Source organism: Sesamum indicum, linkage group LG8, assembly GCF_026168435.1.
Source record: "Sesamum indicum cultivar Baizhima isolate 11 linkage group LG8, ASM2616843v1, whole genome shotgun sequence".
Classification (NCBI taxonomy): domain Eukaryota; kingdom Viridiplantae; phylum Streptophyta; class Magnoliopsida; order Lamiales; family Pedaliaceae; genus Sesamum; species Sesamum indicum.
In genome coordinates, this window is record NC_142664.1 from 29,037,838 (window position 1) to 29,059,875 (window position 22,038).

Below are 22,038 nucleotides of genomic sequence, written 5' to 3' on the forward strand. Positions count from 1 at the left end.
AAAAATTATAAAATATAGATAAAAAATTTATAATTTATAATTCAAAATAACATTCTGATTAGTTTATTACAAAAATTGAATATAAACCTAACAGAGCCTAACGAAATTGACTCATTGTTGGACATGCATTAAAATTAAATTATTGCTTATAATTTATCAAAAAATAAATCAAAGCGTTGTTTATAATTTATCAAATAATAAATCAAAATCATTTTTTTATAATTTCTCAAACAGTACATAGCTATTTGTGACTACACCAACATTTGTGAAGGTTGGTTGTGATTTATCGTTATTTTTTTTACAATTGATATTCGACTCAACGTGTTTTTATTATACTGATTGCATTTGAATATTATTTTCCATCAAAAAGTTCAAAAAAATGCATTGTGTTGAACGAAATGGAACATGACCTTAAAAATAGCTAACACGTGTTGTTTAAATCGGACATGAAACGTTTTAAAATGAATAAATTACAGTTATTTCTCTTCATATTTAGAAAGCTATAAATATCCACTTAAAAAATAAATAATCACGTACTCAATAGATGGTTAGAAAAAATTACTATATTACCCTTATACTTTTTTTAAGAAAAAAAGACATTTGGAAATGTAATATATATATATATATATATATGAGAACGGGTAAAGTAATAACGCATAGAGAATATTTAATTTATAAGAATATATTTTATTTTTTGAAAATATATATTTAATTATAATTTACAACTCTTATTGGTATTTTATTTATTTAATTACACAAATTGGATGAAATTATAATGAAACTAATAAATTTGGCTTGCTATTAATACCACGTTATAAGCAGTGATGTGTTGTATAAAAAAGTTTTTTGTAAAAATAAAATATAATTATTGTATATGACGTGATATATTTTTGTTGGAATTAATAAAAAAATAATGTGAGATGAGATGTATCTCCCAAAAAAGCATGACGAATTTCTATAATCTCAAGTTTTAAAATTATATTTCTTATCATTTTTTTTGTTTATTAATTTTTCTCTCACTAATGTATTTATTTTATTTTTAATATAATTTATCAAATTAAAAGATATTTATTCTGAAATTTTATAAATTACAATGAATTTTTCTGAAATTCGTCATAATTAAAAATATTATCTTATTGATTAAAAATACTGACTGACATAAAAATTATTATTAGATAATAATTAATTTGAAAAAAATATTTATAATTTTTAAATAATTAAAAATATTTATAATCATAATAAATTTTGTTTTAAAATTTACCCTTTTAATTAGTTGTGCATATACACTCGTAAGTCGCAACAATAAAATTTGTTTAGAAGAGAAACGTTACACCACCGCATTTCATCTCCCGTACAATTGTCTTCACTTTCAGTCGAAGTCGTCACAGACAAACTCAGTCTTATGTTCGTCAACCGAAATCCTCACGCTCAATGCGATTACAGCTCAAAATCACGCAGAAGGAAGTGCCGCTTGAGCCACCATCAAACTGAGACTAAATGCCGCTCTCCGCCTCCTTTAGCCGCCGGTTCACCGCCGCTCTTTTGACCTATAGATATTCTATTCTGGTCCGTGGATTCCGATCAGACGCCGCTTTGGAAGCCATACGCAAGGCGTCGGAAAACAAAATCCCGAACTTGGTCTTGTACAACTACCCCTCATTCTCTGGAGCTTATGGAGCACTGTTCGCTCACCTCTACCACTTTCGACTCAACCTCCCTTGCCTCATTTTGCCTTTCTCTGCCGTTGCACCCTTCAGGTATGTATATATTTATGCGCGCTCGCGCGCTTTTATGTATTTTTTTATGCAGATTTGGCACTGATTTAGTTTCAAGCCTTTCAAAGAAGAGAAAACAGTATGTCTGCGTGCCTACTGAACATTATGCTGAACTTGGCGCTTCCTGCTTATAAAACTTGAAAATGTTTTGATTTCAATCAGAACTGCGGACCAGGAATAGAAAGATTCTCGAGATTCATGTAAATTTGTCTTCCTTTTCGTAATTACAAAGGTTGCTGCCTCAGTCAGTGTTTATTTATACTATTGTTTTTTATCTGGATGGAAATACTGAGCTAGGACGTGCTTTTGTGCGTGATCCCTATATCCGGAACCTTAACCCGAATAGAGTATAATTGGCTATGTTCATGACATGGAAATTGTTAAGGGAATGACCCAAAAAAAATCTGGTACACATTATGTAGGGGAACACACACATTTCATTCTGGTCGTGTTTGTTGTACCATCAAGTTTATTTAAATGTAGATGGAGAACATGTGTGGTGTGAAGTTTAACTAGGACACAGATGCAACGTGGTTGTGCCTAAATAACATATCTATTTATCTTTGAAAGCATACTTAAAACCTATTATTGTCAAACTGCCTTGCCGTAGTATCTGGTCCTTTTTAATTGTTAATAATTTGTAAACTTGAAAATAATTATGTTTGTCCTCTCTTTCTTCCCAGCAATAGATGACAGACTTCATCATTTAGTTCATGCAGTCGTTCTGGTTATAATCTTCTTTTTCGTTAGTGTTGAAGACTTATGCATTGAAGGAATGAAGACATGCTACCTTCTAGATTTTCTGGGTCCAAAAGGTTTTGCTTTGGAGCTTTACATGCGAACAACATCCAAGTAAGTGAATTTAGGACATATTATCAAATGAATTTTAACTTGCCCCTTCAAAGAAATTTAGCATATGGAGTTGCCAGTGCCTAAGTCAGCAATTGTTGCAATTAGGGTTATTGGATTTGATCATCGAAAATCAGTGCTTTCACAAATTTCTCCAAGGGAAGATTCTGATATCAACATTTCCTTTTATGTGAATATTGAGAAGAGTAGCTCCACTGCTGCATATGAATATTTCTCTGCTAAACTTTCAGAGACCAGATGTGATAATGTAAGTGAGATTGATGTACCAGATAACTTTTTGTCTTTGGTTGCTGACTGATGCTAACTTTTTTCACAGAATCTCTTGGAGATCACTGCACTAAATTTTACTGATGTTCTGTTTACACGCTGAACAAATAATAGGGTGATAAGATGAGCCTGTTAAACCAGGCAGACCGAGAGCGGGTTGAGATGATTCTCAAGTACATTGAAGATGGAGATCTTCAAAAGTGGAGTCTACCTGATATTAGACCATTTAATATTGGACTAAGAGAATGGCGCTCGAAATTGAACTGTATCACTAATTCGTGCATGTATCAACAGGTTCAAGTTAAATTTGATTTTAGTTACATACTTATCCCACGTACTTCATTGGCCATCATTCATAAGAAGGTTATTTTTAGAGAAATTGTTAGCAAAATGAACAAGAAAAAGATTATCCCATAACTTATGAGTGTATACTGTACCTTATAAATATATAAAATGGGAGTTCTGATGTCAAACTTAATGCTACATCCTCCAAATACCTGCGCGTTTCTGTGATTGTGTTTTCCATCGTTGATACCATGTGCATTTAATTTTGTTTTGAACAGTTGATGGAAATCTGCTCTATGGACTTAATCATGAAGGGAAGTACCTATCTTTCTCATCGACAGATTGATGCAAGTAAGCTGCTCCATAAGGTTTTTAGAGTTCGGTTGGGCCGAGGATTCTATGGGGAGTGTCTGGTAAGACAATTTTTTGGATACGCGTTTGATGAGATTTAGTTAGTTGATTTTCAGCTCATGTTTTGGACCATTGATTTCATTCTTAATTTAATGTTAAACTAGTGAATTGGTTGCATTGCTTACCATTTCATTTAGTGCATATGAGGTGCTGGAAACATTGAACATAGTGAATTACCTTTTAATTCTTGGTCATATTTCTTGACTGTTGTTTAGGGGGTTAGAGCTGATGCAAATTCAGATTTCAGTGATGAAATGGGTATGGAACTCAGCCGAAGGAGTGCAGCTGCTGGGCTACGGTGATTTACTTTCTTAGCTTATGTGTGTATGTTATCTTTGTCAGCTGGTGACCCTGAATGCATTTTTCTGGAATACTTTGTACTAAGCGTTTCTAATATTTTGTTCTGTTTTAGCAGTTAGCCTTATAAATGATCAACTGATGGACACTCTAATTTTATTTGAGAAAAATGGGTTACCCAGAACCATCCTAAGGCATGCTAAAATACCTCGCTTGAACATGAGTTTCCATAGCAAGCAGCAGTACATACAGTAATATATTACACAGGGATCTTGTTCCAGATAGAGATTTTAATTTGCTACATACCATAGACTGTTACAGACCTTGGGAAGCATGATCAGGAGGACTGTGGGCTGGATATCCTTTTGTCCATGCAGTTGTCCTCTTGTTCTCGTCTTTTTTGGTTAATCTTTGTTTTGTCATATATGGCCATGTTTACTTAGGCTAATAGGGTTGGATATCCCGCCCAATCAGTCCCAATCTGTTGTTTATATTTCTTTTGCCCAGCCCGGGACATAGTAGGTTGGCCCGGTACAATCTAGGATAAAGGGCTAATCCCACCCAAGTAGATGGGATAAATAATTCGGTCCAGCTGCGGTGATTACTTTTCCTGAAATTGAAGAGAGAATGGTCCAAATGTTCACTATGCCCCTAAATTTATGTATAATAATCGAACAATCTGAGCAGATAATTAACAATTAATGACCTCTGACAAGTCTTGACCAGTAGTTCTCTCACTTGTTATCCCAAAAAAGTAAACAAAATATTTTTTTATCCAATCACTACATATCCTCAATTGTATCATGCATTAATCTAACCTACTTAAGGATTATTCTAATACTGCATCTGGTGCAGTAGAACCGAGTCTGGTACGTCACTAATGGTTCCAGTATTGCCATGCAACTCAGACAGATAAGGATTATCTAGCTGAATTGTGCATGATGTAAAACCCATCCTTTCTCTTTTTGTTGCCTCGCTCTCAATTAACTCTGTGGGTACTGTACCGAGTAACTTGTGGAGGACCTGGGGATTAAATAATGGAAACATGTGTTATGTTTTTAGCATGTATAACTGAGTAGTGACTCTGGCCTTTCCCTAAATTCCCTAAGTACTCAAGAGCCCAAGGTTTTTGAGTACTTCTGTTTCTCGATAATCAAATTGGGGCTGTTGCTAGGTACTAATTTGCTGTCATTCTGAATTACCTACTGATGGAACAGGCCTATTGGAGCTGTTATATACATGCAGCGTAACAATCTAAAAATGTGCCTCAGGACTGTAGATAGCAGTACTGATACTTCTGAAGTTGCTAAGGTGCGCGGCTTTGGCTAACAAACTACTGCTCATTGATCCTCCCTTTACAATAGCTTAAAAATAGCTCCAGAAGAATTTCTCCAGAATGAGCTTCAAGTTTGTTTTTCTTTGGGCCTCCAGGCATATGGTGGAGGGGGTTCCCCAAATTCCAGCTCCTTTATCATTCGAATGGATGAGTATAACCAATGGCTTTCAACACAATCACCACCAACAAGGTAAGGGGTTTTGCATCATTTTACCATATGGGAAAATTCGCCACTTAATTTTTTGCCCCTATCAATCAATCTGAATGGAATAGTCGTCAAGGTTGATACATATAAAAATTGATCACCATGTTTGAATACTCTGCTAGATGTATCTTAGAAATTAAAGCTTACAGTACGTAAGGGCTAGCGTCTCTGCTGATGGACAGCCATATGTTGGAATGTGATGGTTATATTCTGATTCTGACAGCGTTTTGGTTTGGCACTCCGCATGTTCTTAAGAATTCAAGTGGACAAGATTATCTTCTGAATGTTGAGAATACTATCACCTCCCTAGTTTGATGTATTAGATATTTTGTCCTTTTCCCTTGAGATCTAGCTGACCTGCAACAAGCTGACATAGGTTCTGACCGTGATGAGATTGATGAGCAAATCGACATCGCCAACATCAGAATCTCATGTCAATTGCAGTTTGTAGTACAGATGATTAATTGGCCTTAACTGATACTCTATGATTTTGCTAATCTCAAGTGAGAAAATTGGTGGTAAGGTGGGGTTGGGGCATATTTCCTATTGACTTTTTTGTTTAATCTTAGGGTAGGATACTTACATATGTGGGAGACTATATAGTTCAAGACTTGGAGCGGAATTTTTGCTAGATTTTATTTAATTTTATTCTTTTACTTCCGTGTCTTTGATTGTATTTCCTCAACTGTAGTTATCAGGACTACAAGTTTTTTTAAGTGTCAAAAACTGATTGTTAGATGTGAAATATTAGCAGATGAAAATTATGCTTCTTTGTGTTGAGAGTTGTTCTTTGAGACGAGGTCCTAGAGAGTTGCGAAAAAAACAGGGAAAAGAAAATAGTGGCAGATTGGAATTTTTCACTTGAGTTTTATCTGCTGTTTCCTTATTCTCTTGCCTTGGTCTCATATTTTTGGTATGACGAGGGCACTCTATAATTTAAATAAGCCCCTAAAGCTTTGTATGAAAGGCCAAGAAATTTATGGTTGAAAATAAACTCATACCTTGTGAGAAAGACGTTAGAGTTGACTTTGAAAGATCATCAAATGTTGCAGATCAAGTTGCCATTCTTACTAAATAAGCATCATCAAGTTTTTGCATTTGGTGTTAGGATCTGGTGGCAGCAAGAGGACAGGATTTGCTCTTGCTATCAGTATTTTCAAATGCCATGCAGGAAATGGTTTGTTCCCCCAGGCTAATGAAAATTTTCGTCTAAAATCTTCTTTGGACTGATAAATGCCATCCTTGAAAGTAGTGTAAATCTTGAGAATACTTACAAAATCCAGGGGAAGAAAAGTCATTCTTTAGACCAAATAGTTAAAATGCTAAGCATAATTACATTAGTATACTGGACAGCCATCAACTTGTATGCCTTTAGCAGTTGGGCAAGTTGCCAGCTTGCAGTGTTCGCCACTTGTACCCCACCAATGTATTTCTTTGTTCTCCATGCCCAATGAGAAATAGAGTGCCACTGCCATGAAAGCTACTCCTGCATCTAGAGCTGCTGAAAGAATGTAGTTGTACCTTTGCCACCAACTTTTGCGATAACGGAAGACAAAGAAGTTGAAAATTGTACCGATTATGATCCAGGCATTGTAATTTAGTGGCGTTGCTGGTGGCATAATACCTGTGGCCCCTAGAAGGACAGGCAGATTAATTAAAGGAATCCAAGATTGTTTCGGAAATGCCTTGTGGAAGAGCCAAACAAGGACAGGTCCTAATGCACCTCCAAGAAAAAACCAATTCATGGAACTATAATTTCCAAGACTTCCGAATATTCTTTTTGGTCCCACTAAACCCCATATGACTGATGCATCAAAGAAGACTCGGTCTCCAGGGCATGTCCATGGACTGTCTGGTGGAAGGAGGTCATCTTGGCATATGTTTGTAATAGATGTAAGCAGCCACCAAGCCACAGCAATGTTGACAGTTCCAGCTATAATTGTTCCTAAGAACTGGCAGAGCCATTGTAGAATGACAAATGATTGGAGTATGTTCGCAAGGATGCTTAAACTTTCAATTAAGGTCAATCAATTATGACAAGAATAATTCTATGTATGAATACGGTACTAGAAACTTCAAAAACTGATATACCTAAATCTTATTGGACAAAAACATTCAGTTCAGTTTTTTCTCTACTTGTATGCTCTGTGTTAGACCCATGTTCGGTTGAGCAAAAGTAGGTAAAAGCGGGCACGGAATATTGTGTGCTCATCATCTCTGTAGGTTGGAAATGTAGAGGGGGATGAATTTAATAGAGTAGGTGTATCACCCCTTGAGGTATTGTAGTGAAAGACTAAACCAACCTAGGTTAAAACATGTTCCCTACAAAAAGGTCCACAATAGTATAAATGATTTTCTGTCGATTTTGTAATCCTTCCATTTAACCCCTCCTCTGTTTCCTTGGAAGGAGAAATGCATCTCTCAGGAGATAATCTTCCTTCCCCTAACCTCTTTCCTTCACATACGCAACAAAACGGAGAATCAATGTTGCCTGTTGCCAGTTACGATCCGTGAAAACATTCTTCCATTCTTTTCTTCACATTCAGATAGATCTTCTCTTCCTTTCAAATTTGTGAATGTGTTTTCTCCGTGGGTATAACTCTACTGAACTGTATCTATTTTATTGTTTAAAATCTAAAAGCTTTGTGAAAACATAATAATAGAAAATGACTCGTATATTTTACATGAAAACATGAACATATGCATGTATAGCTATAACATCCAAAAATGCATATAACTACCAATGAAAAGATCTCAGGTTGTGTAGAAATATAAGTGGGTCAGCTGTTAGATATTGGTGTCATAGTTGTAAAATATTGGTAACTGGTAAGTTCATGTTCAAATTGAGCACTATGATTTGCTATACCAATAAAGACCCGTCGCTTATCTGAATTGGTGAATGCAATATACCTGAACTATAAACATAGACCTGGGAGGGATCTTCATGTAGTGGCCCAGCTTGAAATCACTGAGGAAAGAGACAGCCTGGGACATGCTCATATAGCCATAAGTTTTGAAGCAGACATTTGCAATTGGCTTTCCTGGGTATATGATACCCATAACATACTCTGTGATTATATTCAAGCCCGGAGTCTGCAAATAAAACATGCTTAGTTTTTCATCATGTTGAAAAAATTCTGAAGATGTCAATGGCATAGTTTAATAATCTGCCAGGGGTGTCAGGAAATTTGTTTCTTCATGGTATCTGTGCTTGCAATTGTCTGCGTGTTCAGGATTTATAAGTTAGTTGCTGTGTCAGTTCCTTGTTTTCTTGTGCTCATCTCTCTTTACTACATATGTGTGTGTGCGCGCGAGAGAGAGAGTCGTGTGGGTATTATGTATGATTGATGCTGATGGGAAAACATTTTATTTACTGTCCAGATGCCCAAGTCATCGTAACTGATACCAGAAATCTTGCAATTCTTGGTATGCTATATAAAAGATTAATATCTGACAGTCACCTGGTTCGTTGTGGCTGTAATGATGCTGATCGGAAGGGTGAAGATAAAAGCAATGGCACTAGCAAAGACGAGTCCCCACCATGGCATCTGCACTTGTTTGTTCAAGAAGATGCAGAGTATTAGAGAAGCTGCAAGTGTCACTCCTAGTAATATATAAAACCACCAGGAAGGTATGTCCTTGTATCTCCGCATGAGTCTTGTATGAACGTCCTCCTTTTCCTTGTATGAAGCACGGAATCTTGCATAGATTTCCCTGCAGTTCACAATTTACAAGCTATTTTTGGTCAAATTTGGGATGATAAAAAATAATCAAATGAAGTGCGTCCTGATTTTTGTATCTAGGTCGAATGCTAAATTGTTGTTTATTCATATATTGAAGGAAGAAAATATTAGATCTCAAACAAAAAGCACACATGTATGCCCCAGCACCCTATTCTTTCTCCAGGAAGATCTAGCAAAATGTGCGTTTTAGAGAGAGCTGATATTTTTCATTCATGGGATTATTGGAGTTAGTAATATTTAATGGTGGGGGAAGATAGAAGACATCATCAGGATGACCTCATTAGATTTTGCTAACCATCCAATCAACTGATGCTACCATGGACCAGTATAGAGTTTTTAGATTATTGCATTATATTTGGCCTACAATTTTCAGACAAAGAATACATATCAAGCCCACACATAGCTATAAACAAAAACAATAAAGAACCGCTGCTTAAGAGAATTGTTCATAGGTCCTATTCAGAACCTGTATTAAGTTTTGTCATCTATTCGGAAATTCTCTATTGATCACTATGTCTAATTCTTACTTGATTAGCCCATATATTTTAAATTCCAGCCACTTCATGCTCTGATTTTGTAATGGCTATACTACATTAGGGGATATGAGTCTTGTGTCAACAGTTAGACTCATCTGTGACCAAAAGCCTTTCACCCAAACAAGCTACTGTGAGAAAAGCATTATTGAAGTTATTACCTGCCATAGAAGCAACCCACATGTGTTAGAGTGGCTGCAATAGTTGCAAAACCAAAACCATATGTGAGGGCAAAGAACATGCTGAGATGTATTCGGCCTTGCTCTTCATACTTCTTCAGATCCAACTCGAACTTGTCATTTACAATTGCAGATATGTTGTACTTCTGACCTTGAGCTGTGAACAAGTGCGAGGAGAAAATGGGAAATTTTCGAGCACCGTATAAGTCAAACCCCCAGTAAGCTATAGGGAGTACTAGGTAGATTATCAGTGCATAACCCGCTAAGACATTCATTATGGCAAAGAAGGGACATATGAGGGGGCTGAGCAAGAATGATGCCACGACAGTCCAATCTAATGTCAAGGCTCCAAGGCCAAGGCCTCTTAGCCCTGATCCAATCTGCTGTGCTGTGACTGACTTGGAGAATGTCCAACAGACCCATGAGATGCTTGTGAGAGTTGGGAATAGGTACCCTGGTACTAGATACCAAGAAAAGCTGCAAATTAGTGCAATCAGGAAAAACTTAGCCCTCGACATGCGTTGGTCATCTTTTTCATGCAAAGCCCTGCAAAGTTCAGATGGAGATTATAAATGAAGGTTTCTTAAACTGAGTACCTGAAAACAGAACAACTATGTCTAGTTGCACTCACGGTTTGAAATGTAGTTTTTCTAAAGACAAACAACTTTTGGATTTCCACTTTCACATTAACATGCAGCTGAACTAGAGAAAATACATTCTCTCAAACTTTGAACTGGAGAAGAAAGCCTAGTATGTGTCTCGTAATTGCAGCCGAAAGAGTAAAAAAAGAATTTCCTTATGCCATGAGTTGCATGCTGTTTATTCTGCAAATATTTGATCACTTAAGAAAATAATGTACTAGGTTGCCATATAACTCTCAGTTGTGTTGAAAATGTTTCTAATACTTTTCAGCTAGTAATTTCACATTGTAGTATCTTTCTTATTTCAGGACTTATTTGCTAGATGCCTCTTAGCTACCTGATAGGTTACTCAATCAAGCATCCTGTTCCATGATCATCTTCCATATATTCCAGTTCTGGTCAGATAATCTGGTGACTGGTTAAATATATGGCTTGGGATCAACCCAGAGCGGTGATGACCACCTCAAATTTTGGGTATTCTTCGTGGCAATTAATGCAGGCAAGCAAAATATGTTGATATTTCTTCATCCATACGCAATAAGTCGAAATTTAGTGCAGAAGAACTTTTCTTTTCTCGTTTTTATTAGATACTGGAAAAACCTTAAAGCTCGGGCTTTAGCTTGAATCACAGAAATAAGAAATATGCAAAAACGATATCTAAACTACGTAAATTGCTTCTGTAATCCAACGAGACTAGTGTCCTTACGACAGCCTCTTCTTTGATTGCTATTAGTTCCTCGTTTTATCAAAACACCCAGTATAGTATACTAGAACTAGGTGCTTCATTTTTCTGTTCCACTTGGTAGTTTGGACATAAGTTGATAACTTAAATAATATATCTGTTTCTTTCCCCAGATACAGATGCACTATTTAGAGCATTATCCAGAACAAAGTCAATGATTCCATGATCCCAGTGGCACGTAATAGTTCCATGAATCTAGCCGGGATCTAAGGTTTATTTGCAGGCAAGGAATCTTGAGTAACATTAACTAGTAGTTATTCATGAGCATAACATGAAAAGTGTGTAGTTGAGGATGGATGAACTAGTTGCAAGTTGTGATTGAGCTGTACTAGAAGCGCAAAGAGTTGCACGTGAACCAGATAAAAGATGGGATGGGTGTCTCCAGGCTGTCTAATGTGGAATGTAAATTGTCGTTTGGACATAGCCCAATACTTTTGTCCTAGGAGATATTATATTGTCCCTTAATATATAGGCGTAGCAAACCCCATTTAGCTATCTCTGTTAACGGTAGTCCGGAAGTTTTTGTCTTTGTGTTTTCTTTTTTCTCTCTTCCTTTTGTTTTTTTATAAAAAAGAAATGATAAGTGATAACTACATGCTTAATGTTAAGACATCAATTTATACTTTATAGCATTCTTTAATAACATTTAAACTACAAATAACAATAAATAAATATAAAATAAGACAAATATCCATATATTTGTTGGCGCTCGAGTTCCTAAATTTATTCCCATCAGATGAGGACTGGGGACTTTTGGTTGACGTATTTCAGCAGTTTAAAAGATTTTGCCTTCTCTTGAAGTCTTAAGTAGTGTATTATTATATATATGTAAAGATGATGAGGATAATGTTCTAAATTAAATTGAAATACTAATAATAAATAATACTAGTGCTGCATACTTCCGAAAACCCAACAGTCAAATAAAGACAGAATTCTGAAAATAATCCATTCATGCAAATGAGTGAATAAACTAAAAAATAAAATAAGAGAGCAGAGGAGTGAGGAGAGTTGGGATTATTATACATATATATATTTGTATATAATAACATAGGGGGATAAGCAGGAAAGAAACTAACCGGAAGAGGGAAACCTGGACGAGAGTGCCGGGCCACCACATGTGGGCCGGCTCTATTACGTACTTCCTCAGCAGCCCGGCCCATCCATACCCCAACACCTGCAATTTCTCCAAAATACACACACAGACAGACACATTTAGTTTTTGTTTACTACCTCTACTCTTCCTTGTATTTATTTATTCATTTACTAAATTCTTATTTAAATCAAGCTTAATCGTACTCTTATACAGTAAGTACATTATATTTATCATATTTTTATTTATTTTTTATAAATTATATATTAATTACACAATAAGTATATTACGTTTTATCATGTAATTAAATTAAGATTGATCAAACTCAATCCGGTGACAAAATTGAATAACTTAAATAAGGTGGTGTTACTTCATTTTCTTACAAGCACACGTTTAAGGTGAGAGTGAGAGTGAGACACAAAAACAATTTTTGAACTAGACTACGACTGCCACTGCCCACATCAATGCTGCAACCTTCTTGGGATCTTACTCTTTTGTCCTCTTCTTATCCAAAATCATAATCCAATCCCAACCTATATAACTCATCAATCAAATTGATTTACTTAAAATGCTGACTTCATTCAAGACTGATTACGCCAACTTTCTACTTGTAACAAAATATTTAGGATAATCATACTCTTATATTTACATGTAGAGAATTTCTATAATCTAAAAAATTATATCTAACACTTTTAAGATTTGATTTTAATTAGTAAATAAGTTTCTCCATTGGTTAAAATTTATCGAATTTGCTGATAGTAACAAAAAAAATTATATTTACCTCTAAGTAACTTAATTATTACAAGTCAAATAAATCTTTTTAATCAAATTATCCTCATACATCTTTACGCGCGAAACAAACATCATGAGTCCTATATGTAATTTCAAAGCACAAAAAATTTACGTGTAGCTACGTCAAATTTCATGGGAGGGGAGAGGAGTGCAATTATCCTAAAATAATAAACATAATAATAATAATGATGATGATGATGATAAACCATCTAATAACTTATTTTAATTTTTAATTTAATATAAATATTTCATAAAATCCATGCGTATGTATGAAAAAAATTATGTGTATCGTGTATAGTTTAGATGGAATAAAAAATAGCATAATTTAGAGAGAGAAAATAAGGTAGGTAGACCTGAGTGGTGATAATAAGCAACCAACCAGCCAAGAACGATATGTTCCTTCGGTAAAACGCTTTCACGATTGTAACAATGCCAACCGCATAAGCCGACCCGTTTCCGAATGCACTTCCAGCATTCGCAAATATGGATATCAGCACATGCTCCTTCATGTTAAACGGGCCTGGGTTCAGGGAGAACACCCGGCCCCCAAACCGGAACTTAGTCTCCGGCAAGACTGCCGCCAGAAAATGGCCTATTGGGAGGGTGGCGACTTGGACCGTAATCTGGGTTATGAGGAGGGGCTCCGTCCTGTAAGCGAAGAACTGATTTAGAAAAGAGAGGAGGGCGCACGAGAGTAGGCCCAAGAACCACATCCGGAAGGTCCATACGGGTAGGGTAGGGTCGTCGGTGTTGGTCACGGTTAGCCGGACTTCCTCGATGGGGGACTCATCTTCAACGAAATCTTCAGGACATTGTAGTTTTGAGCTGTGATCGGAGCTGGCGGTGGTGATGTTGGTCAACTCTAAAGTTCCCATGGGGAGGAGCCTATGGGAGTGTGAAACCTTGCTTCAATTCTTAGCCCAAACTTTGGCTTAATTTATAGTATTTATATTAATATTGGGCGGCCTCAAATATCTTCTATTACATTTTAATATTGTATTTTTACATATAATGTCCGTACGTAGGTTTATCTTCAAGCTATAATCTATTTAATTATATATTTTTACTTTTTAAACAAGACATGTCATAAATTATATATTAAGTATTAATTAACGTACGTACCATATTATAATAGAAGATTAGAATTGGTGTCAGTGAAAATGAGTAGAAAATGTTCACAAATTACGATTATTATTTAAGTTTGTGTAGATTAATTTAAACGAATCCAAATCAGTCGTGTTGTAAAGTCCATCAAATGATTTCGAACTATTTAAAAAGACAGACGATGATTATATTATCATAAATTCTAACTTATTAAGTGATATCATGAAGATAAGATATTACTCATTTTCATATTTCAACCAAAAATGAAATCTCTATGTGGATACATAGAAAAAGAAGATAAATGGAGGGCAGTAATGTGAACATTCCTCAAAAATCCAAGTTTTAGTCAACTATATATATGCAAGTAAGTCAATCTCTAGTGTATGGACAAGACAAAGGTGGACCATTTTCAATCATACTGTTGAGAGTTGAGAGTTGAGAGTATTGTATTGATGGACAATTTATAAAATTAAAATATTTAGTCTCTTAAGTATGTTTGTTTTAATCTATAATGATGATCGAAATTAAAGTCGTCTAAACTTTTACATACTTTCTTTGATTGAGCTGAATAAACAGACAAAACGACCGTTTATTTGTTTGAATGAATAAATATTTGTGGGTCCAGCCGTAATAATGAGTGAGGTGTATTGGTTTGAATATATGTAGAGGGGGTGGGACTGCGGCTTTCTTCATTGTTCACAAGACCAAAGAAAGTCGATTCATGGAGATGAGTTCTTGTTCATGGATTTAGAATCTTGATACGATTCCCATGTCAGAGTTATGACCACCTTTTTCTTTTTGGGATGTCTATTGTATATGTGACCAATAGTTTATGAATTAAAAATAAAATTACAAGTATTTAAAAACAAAAATTGAAATAAAATATAGATGATTGATGGGAAGGGATCACGTGAGCATGTGCACATGCAGGTTGCAAAATTGGACATTACCCACCAAGTTGTTAGAAAATGGGAGTAGACTTTTTTGGACCATTACCCCATACCACATTTCTTTTCTACTCAATGATTGTTAATTTGATGTACAAATATTAAAATTTAAAATTTAAATTAAAGTAGAATCTAGATTATAATTTTTTCTAAGTGGATAGAAGTCTAAGTCCATTTATTCACACACTTGATAAATATGTATTTTCTTAATATTATTATTTATATCTTACACTTTCTCGATTCTCATCAAATGTTATTTTAGTATTATTTATATTCATCAAAAGGTTGTAGCCGAGAAATGTACTCCCATATCTCCCTGATTGTTTCTTTGTCAATTCGATCACTTCCTCGATATAAAAATGGTCAAATTATCTTAAAATAGTCGAAAAATGACCATTTCTCGATTTATGCGTGTTATTCTTGCGCAGGGACCATATTAATCTTCTCTGTATCGTTCTAACTTTATCGGACGTCCCCGAAGGGACTCGAAAAATGACCACTTTCTTGATATGTGGATATCAATTTAGACTCGAGATTTATTTTTGGCAAAGACCTGATTAGCAAAATTTCTTTTCAAATATGTGAATGCATAATATTTTAGTAAACAATATTTAATTATTTTTATTTTTAAAACATTTTGTTTATATAGGTCGAGTGTGTAACATACAAGATACAATTAGTAAAGGAGTCAAATTATATATTTTAGAGTTAATTATATTTAGACCTTTAAAGAAATTTTATTTTTTCTAAAAATATTTAAAATTATACTTAAAGTCCCTATAAAAATTCACTATTTACACGGAACCTACTTCTGTTGGAATTTGGATGAAAAATATTAACAGTTTACCAAAAAAAAAAATAATTGCATAAATTTTAATTTGCCCCTCATTTAATATTTTCATATAATAATTTTATATTTATAAAGAAAAAAATATAATGATGTTAATCTCACTCTGTATATATATATATATTTTATTTATTCCTTTATAAGTACAAAAATATACATGATAATATTAAATGAGGGGCAAAATTGAAAATGTGTATAATTTTTTTGCTTATGTTAGTATTTTTTATCAAACTCTAAATCAAAATTTTTCGGAGGGAGTATGAGTATAATTTTTAAAAAAATATTGGAATAAAAATTAATTTAGCATTTTTAGAAGAGATTTAAGTGTAATTAACCTATACTTTATTAAAAAAACTCCTTCTATGGGCCGATGCAGCTCTAGAGGCAGTGTGATGGTAATATTCTGTCCAGCCCAATAGGAAATGTGACAGGACTGGGCTGGCCGCAGACTTGATTCAATCATATCAGATGGCTCCAGCAGAATAGAAATTTTGAGTGGAAAAATAATCTTTTAATTTTTTAATAATTTACACAAATGTGATAATTTTTTAATTTAAATTTATAATCTAGAAACTATGTTTTACTAATACATTAATCGAATAATTTAATATTTCAATTATTAAAAATTATAATTTATATAAAGATTCACTAGAAAAAACAAATGGAATGATTTAAATTTAAATTAAAAATTTGTATAATTAATAAAAAAAGTATATATGATATTTTATTATTTATCTCATAAATATTACTTTGATTCGTTGACACTTCCTCTATTTTTTTTTAGTATCTATCGAAACACCCATAAAGGTATTAAGATTGATTTGAAGCAGCAGAATATATATTCTCATCACTTCAATATGTATTTTTCGAAAGAAAAAAAAACTTTTATTATTATTTATTTCTAATAAAAAAAATTATATATTATTTTTTAACGCCCTTTATCCCATAGAATAAATGCAAAATTTATCTCGTATTCTAAATTACGAAACTTCCTGCTAATAATTCAAATTACATTATAATATGATATGATATGATTAAAATTATTTAAAAAATATATGATCAATCAGGATCACGTCTCAACCATCATTTTCAACTTTGTTATATCAAATTAATGTAAATTTTATCATAGCATCAAGTCAAATTCTTATCTAACCTCAAACTCAAATAATAATTATTGCTATATATTAAATAGTAATAGGATTCCCCCCCCCCCCCCCCTCTAATTAGCGCTATAAAAAAATAGTTGTAATAATACAAAAAAAAAAAAAAATTGATTTCATCACAGGTAATGGGAATAGTGGTGCATGAAGAGACTTCCAAGCAAACCAAACCACCATCAACATGTTGGATACATCATTGCCTTCCCTAATTAGCCTCTGATTGCTCTGGTTTGAATCCCCCTTTTCTCCACCACTGATTCTCCGCATTTCTGCAAATAAAAGAAATATTTTTGTTTGATATATCCCTTTTTTCTAATTTGATTTTTGTGTTTGTTGTTGGAAGATAGTAGCACTCTTTCAAGATTGGTTATTTTCCGGTTGGGTTTGCCTGTTTTTTTTGTATCTGGCTCTCCTCGTTCAAGATTTGCCGTCTGAACTTTCCGGTGGATTGTGTTGAATGAGGTAAAAGCCTTTGCTTTCCTCTGATAATTGCATGCCTGATTATGCATATGTATATATGTATTGGGATGTGGATATTTGTTTCTCTGGGCTTTGTCTTTGTTTTCTGTTGTTGTTTAGACAAGATGTTTCTTGAATTTGATGGTCGCTGAGAGATTGCAACTTTTTTTTTTCCTCTTCTGGTTCTTGTGTTTCAGGAGTGCATAAATTGGTGATTCTGTAATATTTTTAACCTCAATTCTTGGAGATATTCTGGCCAAGTGTGGTGGATTATCTTGATCTTGGTATTGCTTGGAGGTGTACAGTTTGTTGTTAGTTGAATCTGTTGGAGATCACTTGCTTCAAACTTTGTGATAGAGTTGAAACAGGTGCTAAGGTGTTTTTGGGTGGTTAAGTACTCAAATTTGTTCAACAATGAAATTGGGCATTGAGGTAGAACAAGTGGTGTAAAGCAATTGGAACTTTTATTGTGGATTGTTGATTGATCGTTGAATAAAAGTTTAGGAAATTAATGGAGCCTAACCAGGTAGAAGGTGAGGGAGAGGATGCGGATAGAGAATTGCCTCAAAGGAGAAATAGTAGGGAGAATAATTATCAGTACTCGCGTTATTCTGGTGCTGTAAGGCAAAAGGCCTACATATTTGATGGGGAAGGGAATTACTATGACAAGGAATGGGACCTTGCGCAAGGTGGAGGCAAAGAATTCTGTTGGTATCATGTCGAGCTCCCGAAAGGGAATCAAAAGCTGTCACAGTCGGCACAATACATCATTGACGTTCTGTGCCCGCCCCTGAAGCTTCAGGACATACTTTCGCTCATTAGCAATGGGCCATTTTGCGGGCATGTAGATGGTGCTCTTGTATTCAGAGTTAATTCACCGGGCCCTGCTTATAGCAAATTCACTTTTAGAATTGCAGCAAGAGTTACTGAGAATTCAGTTATCACAGTTTCTTTAGGCCGTATCCCAAGATTGGACTTCTCGCCAGCAAACGAATCCCTACTGTCAGAGATTCCAGTTGTGGAAAGTTCCAATTATAGCAGTACTGAAGACAAGGACAGGGGAGGAATTGTTATTAGGGAACATGTTTTAGAATTTCTCTTGACTATGAATCATTCAGAGGAAGCTGATAATCCCGTGCCTAGATCCGTTTCCAATCTCGTGGTTCACATACTTGATACACACGTTGATCACCTCCAAGATGTTGTGACCAAACTTGAGATCGAGCTGGACGCTGTAGAGTTTGAGCTGGACAGAGGTATGTTGTGCAAAACATAAGCTGGTTATTGAAAACGCTAATCTTTGCATGCCTCTGTATTCTGCCGTATTCACTGAATTCAGCATATCCATGCCTTATGTTCTCATTCCTTTGCTATGTAAAGTTGTAGGTTTCTCTGAATTGCTATATCTCAATGGTTATTCTGCTGGCCTGGTCTTGTTATTCTAGAATCTAGACTGCTTGGTCGTTGCGCCTTTTTCTCTTATTATCTTCCCCCATCCATATATTACTAGCAACCGGATTGAGCTTTACTTGAATGTGTATCTCTCGAGATATTTTTGGGATGGACGGGAACTACTTTAAACCAGCATGTTGGTTAAGAGGAAGAATAGATTGTGAGTACTTCATTAGGACTCATTACATTTTACATATTGGTGTTATTTCAAAGAGTTTCTCCACAGACGATTCATTCTCTTATATGTAATACATACGCGTAAACAAAATAAATAAGACACAAAAGCATGAAGGTGGTGTATAAGCAAAGTCTAATCAAAAGCAAACGGAGATAAGAAAAAGTCATTTAGAATGCGGAAAACACTTGATTCATGTAGGAAGAATGATTATATCCTAGTAGATGATGGATCAAGAAATAAAGAACAATGAAATATTTTAAATAAAGTGTTCGATGTGAAAAATCAGGCATGCAACCTTCAAACCACTTAAAATGGTTCGGAGATCTTCTCCATATTTCTTAACTAACTTGGTTAATTGATGGTTTGACATTTATTTCCTTCGTAGCTGTACCCCTTCAATTCGTTTCAATTTGCAGGTGGTTTTGCTTTGAAGAAGCAAATGTTAGATGACAGAAAGTTCCCAAGAATGCATCTTGACTTGCAGCGCCTATTGCAGGTAGTTTACCTTAAATGCATTCTTTCCCACCTCTTTGAAGGTCTATAAACATATGCTTCAGCGATCATGTAATTAAGAAATACTGGAGAAGCCTTGCCGCTATGCAAATTGAAGTTTAACAACACATGTTCTTGCTTCATAGTGATCTAACATGTACATGTCGATATGCCTAAACTCAGGTGATTGCACACGGTGAACAAGTATTCCCTCGAGTTAAGGAGAAGTGTTCATCAAAAGACTGGTTCGCCCATGAAGATATTAACGCCTTAGAAGAGCTAATCGGGCGGATGAGGAGACTAAAGGAGAATGTAGGGTTCATAGCTAATCGCGTCAAAGCAGTTCAGGCTGGGCTGGATAGTTGGCAGGCCGAGCAAATAAACAGAAAATTATACTATCTCTCCTTCCTCTCCATCATATTTCTGCCCTTATCAATAGTTACTGGAGGTTAGATTCTTGCATCAAACTTTTACGTCATTGTACTCATATTTGGTCAAGAAACCTAATGTAAATCACATCCTTTCTTGTGGGGTTCTGTCAACAGTTTTTGGGATGAACGTGGGAGGAGTTCCATGGACGGGACAACGAGACCCTGAGTTGAAAAATGGGTTTCGCAACGTGATGATGCTCTGTGCGGGCATGCTTGTGATTGTTCTCTTGTGCTTCATTTTCCCAGCTCTTTACAGTCGTGTAATGTCCTGGCGAAGAAGGCAACTCTTGCTAAGAAGTTTGTCTATAACTCGGAAATCCTTCATTAGGAGAAGTCCGAGTGGTGGAGAAAGATCCGAGAGAGGAGGATATCTTCGGCTTTAGCCTGTACCTAGTAGAAAGGTAGACGGATCATCTCACACGTGCAACCAACTGCGGAAAATCTCATCGTCGTCCAAGAAATTCATTCGAGGCTTCGCTTTAGGACATAATTTGTTTGTTCTTTCCAAGTTTATCATAGATCTTTCCTGCTAACTTATGTGCACTCCAATTTGTTACTTGCTAAATCCGAGGTGATTCTTGCATGTTTTTTCTTGAAAGCTTGAGTTGCTTGTACAGACATTTTTTCTTTTCTGATGAAATGGGAGCTCTAACATGATATGTTGTCTCTGAATTTTGAACTTCGATAAGATGATTGTCAACATGTTGAGCTTTTCTTATTTAGATTTCTTTTATACAGATATCTAAATACTAATCACACCTACCATGCAATAGATGTACAGTTGAAAGTGTGTGACTGATCATATGATAAGGGCTCGTCTAATTCGTATGATAAAATTAGGCGTGATGAGATTGAGTGTGGTGGAAAATTGAATAATAATTAATCTCATACACTCTCCTCCCCTGAGATTTTGTATAATTACACGTAGATTCTTGTAATTTAAAAAATTATATCTAGCACTCATGAAGTTTGCTTCTGTCTAACAAATAAGTCATTTCGTTAGTCAAAATTCACCAAACTTGCTTATATTAACAAAAAAATTTGAAAAAAAATTTATATTTACTCCTGGTTGACTTATTATTGATTTACTGCAAATCAAATAAATCTTTTTATAACCAAATTATTCTCATGTCTTCATATATTAATGCATGCAAAGAGGTATATCTTCACCGTATAAGGGTAGTTTAGTAATTAATAAAAAACTTAAATATTTTTAAAAGTCCAAAAGCAAGAAGTAATATTCTATTGTTTAACTATTATAATTTGAAATACATTATTATAATCATGCATGTATTTTTTTAGTCTGATTATTATTCGTAGGGAGCAAAAATATATTGAGACAAAAATGGAGAGAGAAGAGGGGGGGGGGGGGCAGGGGGTGGAACACAATTGAGAAAAGATATTTTTAATATTGATTTATAATAATTGATGAAATTGTGTATCACATCTAAAAATTAAGATTTATTATCCAATAAATTGTTATAAATAAGATCGAGGGTCATTATTAATATTGGGCTCTAATAATTCTAATTAAATATGTAATTATACATAATAAATAGTCTTATTTGCCTAAGCATACGAATTAAATCAATTTCATCCGATCTAACCCAATGAGGTTCAAGCTCTCAGCGTAACTACTTTTGATAGAAAATATACGAATAGATCGAAATACACTTATACATATTTCTTATTGTATTTAGAATAATCTCGATATTGTTTAGTTAAATTATCTCTATTGTATATTTAAAATTAATTTATTTTGATCATTATTGATTACTATTCATTCCAATTTTTTAATATTT

At 34.7% G+C, this 22,038-nt stretch overlaps 3 protein-coding genes and 1 non-coding gene across 14 annotated transcripts; 2 read left to right on the forward strand and 2 right to left on the reverse strand.

The window, feature by feature from the left end:
* Nucleotides 1-1,315: 1,315 nt before the first annotated feature.
* On the forward strand, nt 1,316-11,911 carry LOC105169304 (heat shock protein). Of its 10 annotated transcripts, none has more exons than XR_016066769.1 (11): nt 1,316-1,757; nt 2,526-2,627; nt 2,733-2,892; nt 3,027-3,206; nt 3,476-3,610; nt 3,824-3,906; nt 5,177-5,216; nt 5,337-5,431; nt 8,828-9,077; nt 10,851-11,041; nt 11,398-11,911. XR_016066769.1 is itself a non-coding variant. In XM_011089675.3 (9 exons), exons 1-9 carry the CDS (start codon nt 1,498-1,500, stop codon nt 8,847-8,849), a joined length of 1,131 nt encoding a protein of 376 aa, XP_011087977.1. In that variant the 5' UTR covers nt 1,317-1,497; the 3' UTR covers nt 8,850-9,314. The 10 variants fall into 10 exon arrangements, 2 of the variants coding, with proteins under 2 accessions (XP_020551894.1, XP_011087977.1); XR_016066767.1 differs by having other exon boundaries at nt 1,317-1,757; nt 5,123-5,216; nt 10,834-11,041; XR_016066766.1 differs by having other exon boundaries at nt 1,317-1,757; nt 5,123-5,216.
* OPT4 (oligopeptide transporter 4) lies at nt 6,681-14,114 on the reverse strand. Its single transcript, XM_011089674.3, has 6 exons — nt 13,520-14,114; nt 12,361-12,458; nt 9,884-10,447; nt 8,908-9,160; nt 8,357-8,539; nt 6,681-7,398 (listed from the first exon to the last, which is right to left on the reverse strand). Exons 1-6 carry the CDS (start codon nt 14,039-14,041, stop codon nt 6,784-6,786), a joined length of 2,235 nt encoding a protein of 744 aa, XP_011087976.2. The 5' UTR covers nt 14,042-14,114; the 3' UTR covers nt 6,681-6,783.
* A 1,488-nt stretch (nt 14,115-15,602) lies between these two features.
* On the reverse strand, nt 15,603-15,702 carry LOC148787348 (U6 spliceosomal RNA). Its single transcript, XR_016067086.1, has one exon. It is a non-coding gene; the product is annotated as a U6 spliceosomal RNA (small nuclear RNA).
* A 1,612-nt stretch (nt 15,703-17,314) lies between these two features.
* On the forward strand, nt 17,315-20,908 carry LOC105169305 (uncharacterized). 2 transcript variants are annotated; one of them, XM_011089680.3, is made up of 6 exons: nt 17,315-17,452; nt 17,568-17,686; nt 17,881-18,939; nt 19,730-19,809; nt 19,989-20,253; nt 20,351-20,908. In XM_011089680.3, the coding sequence occupies exons 3-6, from the start codon at nt 18,195-18,197 to the stop codon at nt 20,617-20,619; spliced, it is 1,359 nt and encodes a 452-aa protein (XP_011087982.1). In that variant the 5' UTR covers nt 17,315-17,452; nt 17,568-17,686; nt 17,881-18,194; the 3' UTR covers nt 20,620-20,908. The 2 variants fall into 2 exon arrangements, with proteins under 2 accessions (XP_011087982.1, XP_088739235.1); XM_088883109.1 differs by having other exon boundaries at nt 17,348-17,452; nt 17,572-17,686.
* The last annotated feature ends 1,130 nt before the right edge of the window (nt 20,909-22,038 follow it).

Excerpts from the sequence above, each read along its gene's own strand:
- LOC105169304 (XM_011089675.3), top strand. The coding sequence starts at position 1,498 with ATGCCGCTCTCCGCCTCCTTTAGCCGCCGGTTCACCGCCGCTCTTTTG. Across the intron at positions 3,611-3,823 it reads GATTCTATGGGGAGTGTCTG|GGGGTTAGAGCTGATGCAAA; the intron begins GTAAGACAATTT and ends ACTGTTGTTTAG. Across the intron at positions 3,907-5,122 it reads AGTGCAGCTGCTGGGCTACG|GCCTATTGGAGCTGTTATAT; the intron begins GTGATTTACTTT and ends CTGATGGAACAG.
- OPT4 (XM_011089674.3), bottom strand. The coding sequence starts at position 14,041 with ATGGGAACTTTAGAGTTGACCAACATCACCACCGCCAGCTCCGATCAC. Across the intron at positions 9,161-9,883 it reads GTGGGTTGCTTCTATGGCAG|GGAAATCTATGCAAGATTCC; the intron begins GTAATAACTTCA and ends TGTGAACTGCAG. Across the intron at positions 8,540-8,907 it reads TTACAGCCACAACGAACCAG|ACTCCGGGCTTGAATATAAT; the intron begins GTGACTGTCAGA and ends TTTTATTTGCAG.
- LOC105169305 (XM_011089680.3), top strand. The coding sequence starts at position 18,195 with ATGGAGCCTAACCAGGTAGAAGGTGAGGGAGAGGATGCGGATAGAGAA. Across the intron at positions 18,940-19,729 it reads AGAGTTTGAGCTGGACAGAG|GTGGTTTTGCTTTGAAGAAG; the intron begins GTATGTTGTGCA and ends TTCAATTTGCAG. Across the intron at positions 19,810-19,988 it reads ACTTGCAGCGCCTATTGCAG|GTGATTGCACACGGTGAACA; the intron begins GTAGTTTACCTT and ends GCCTAAACTCAG.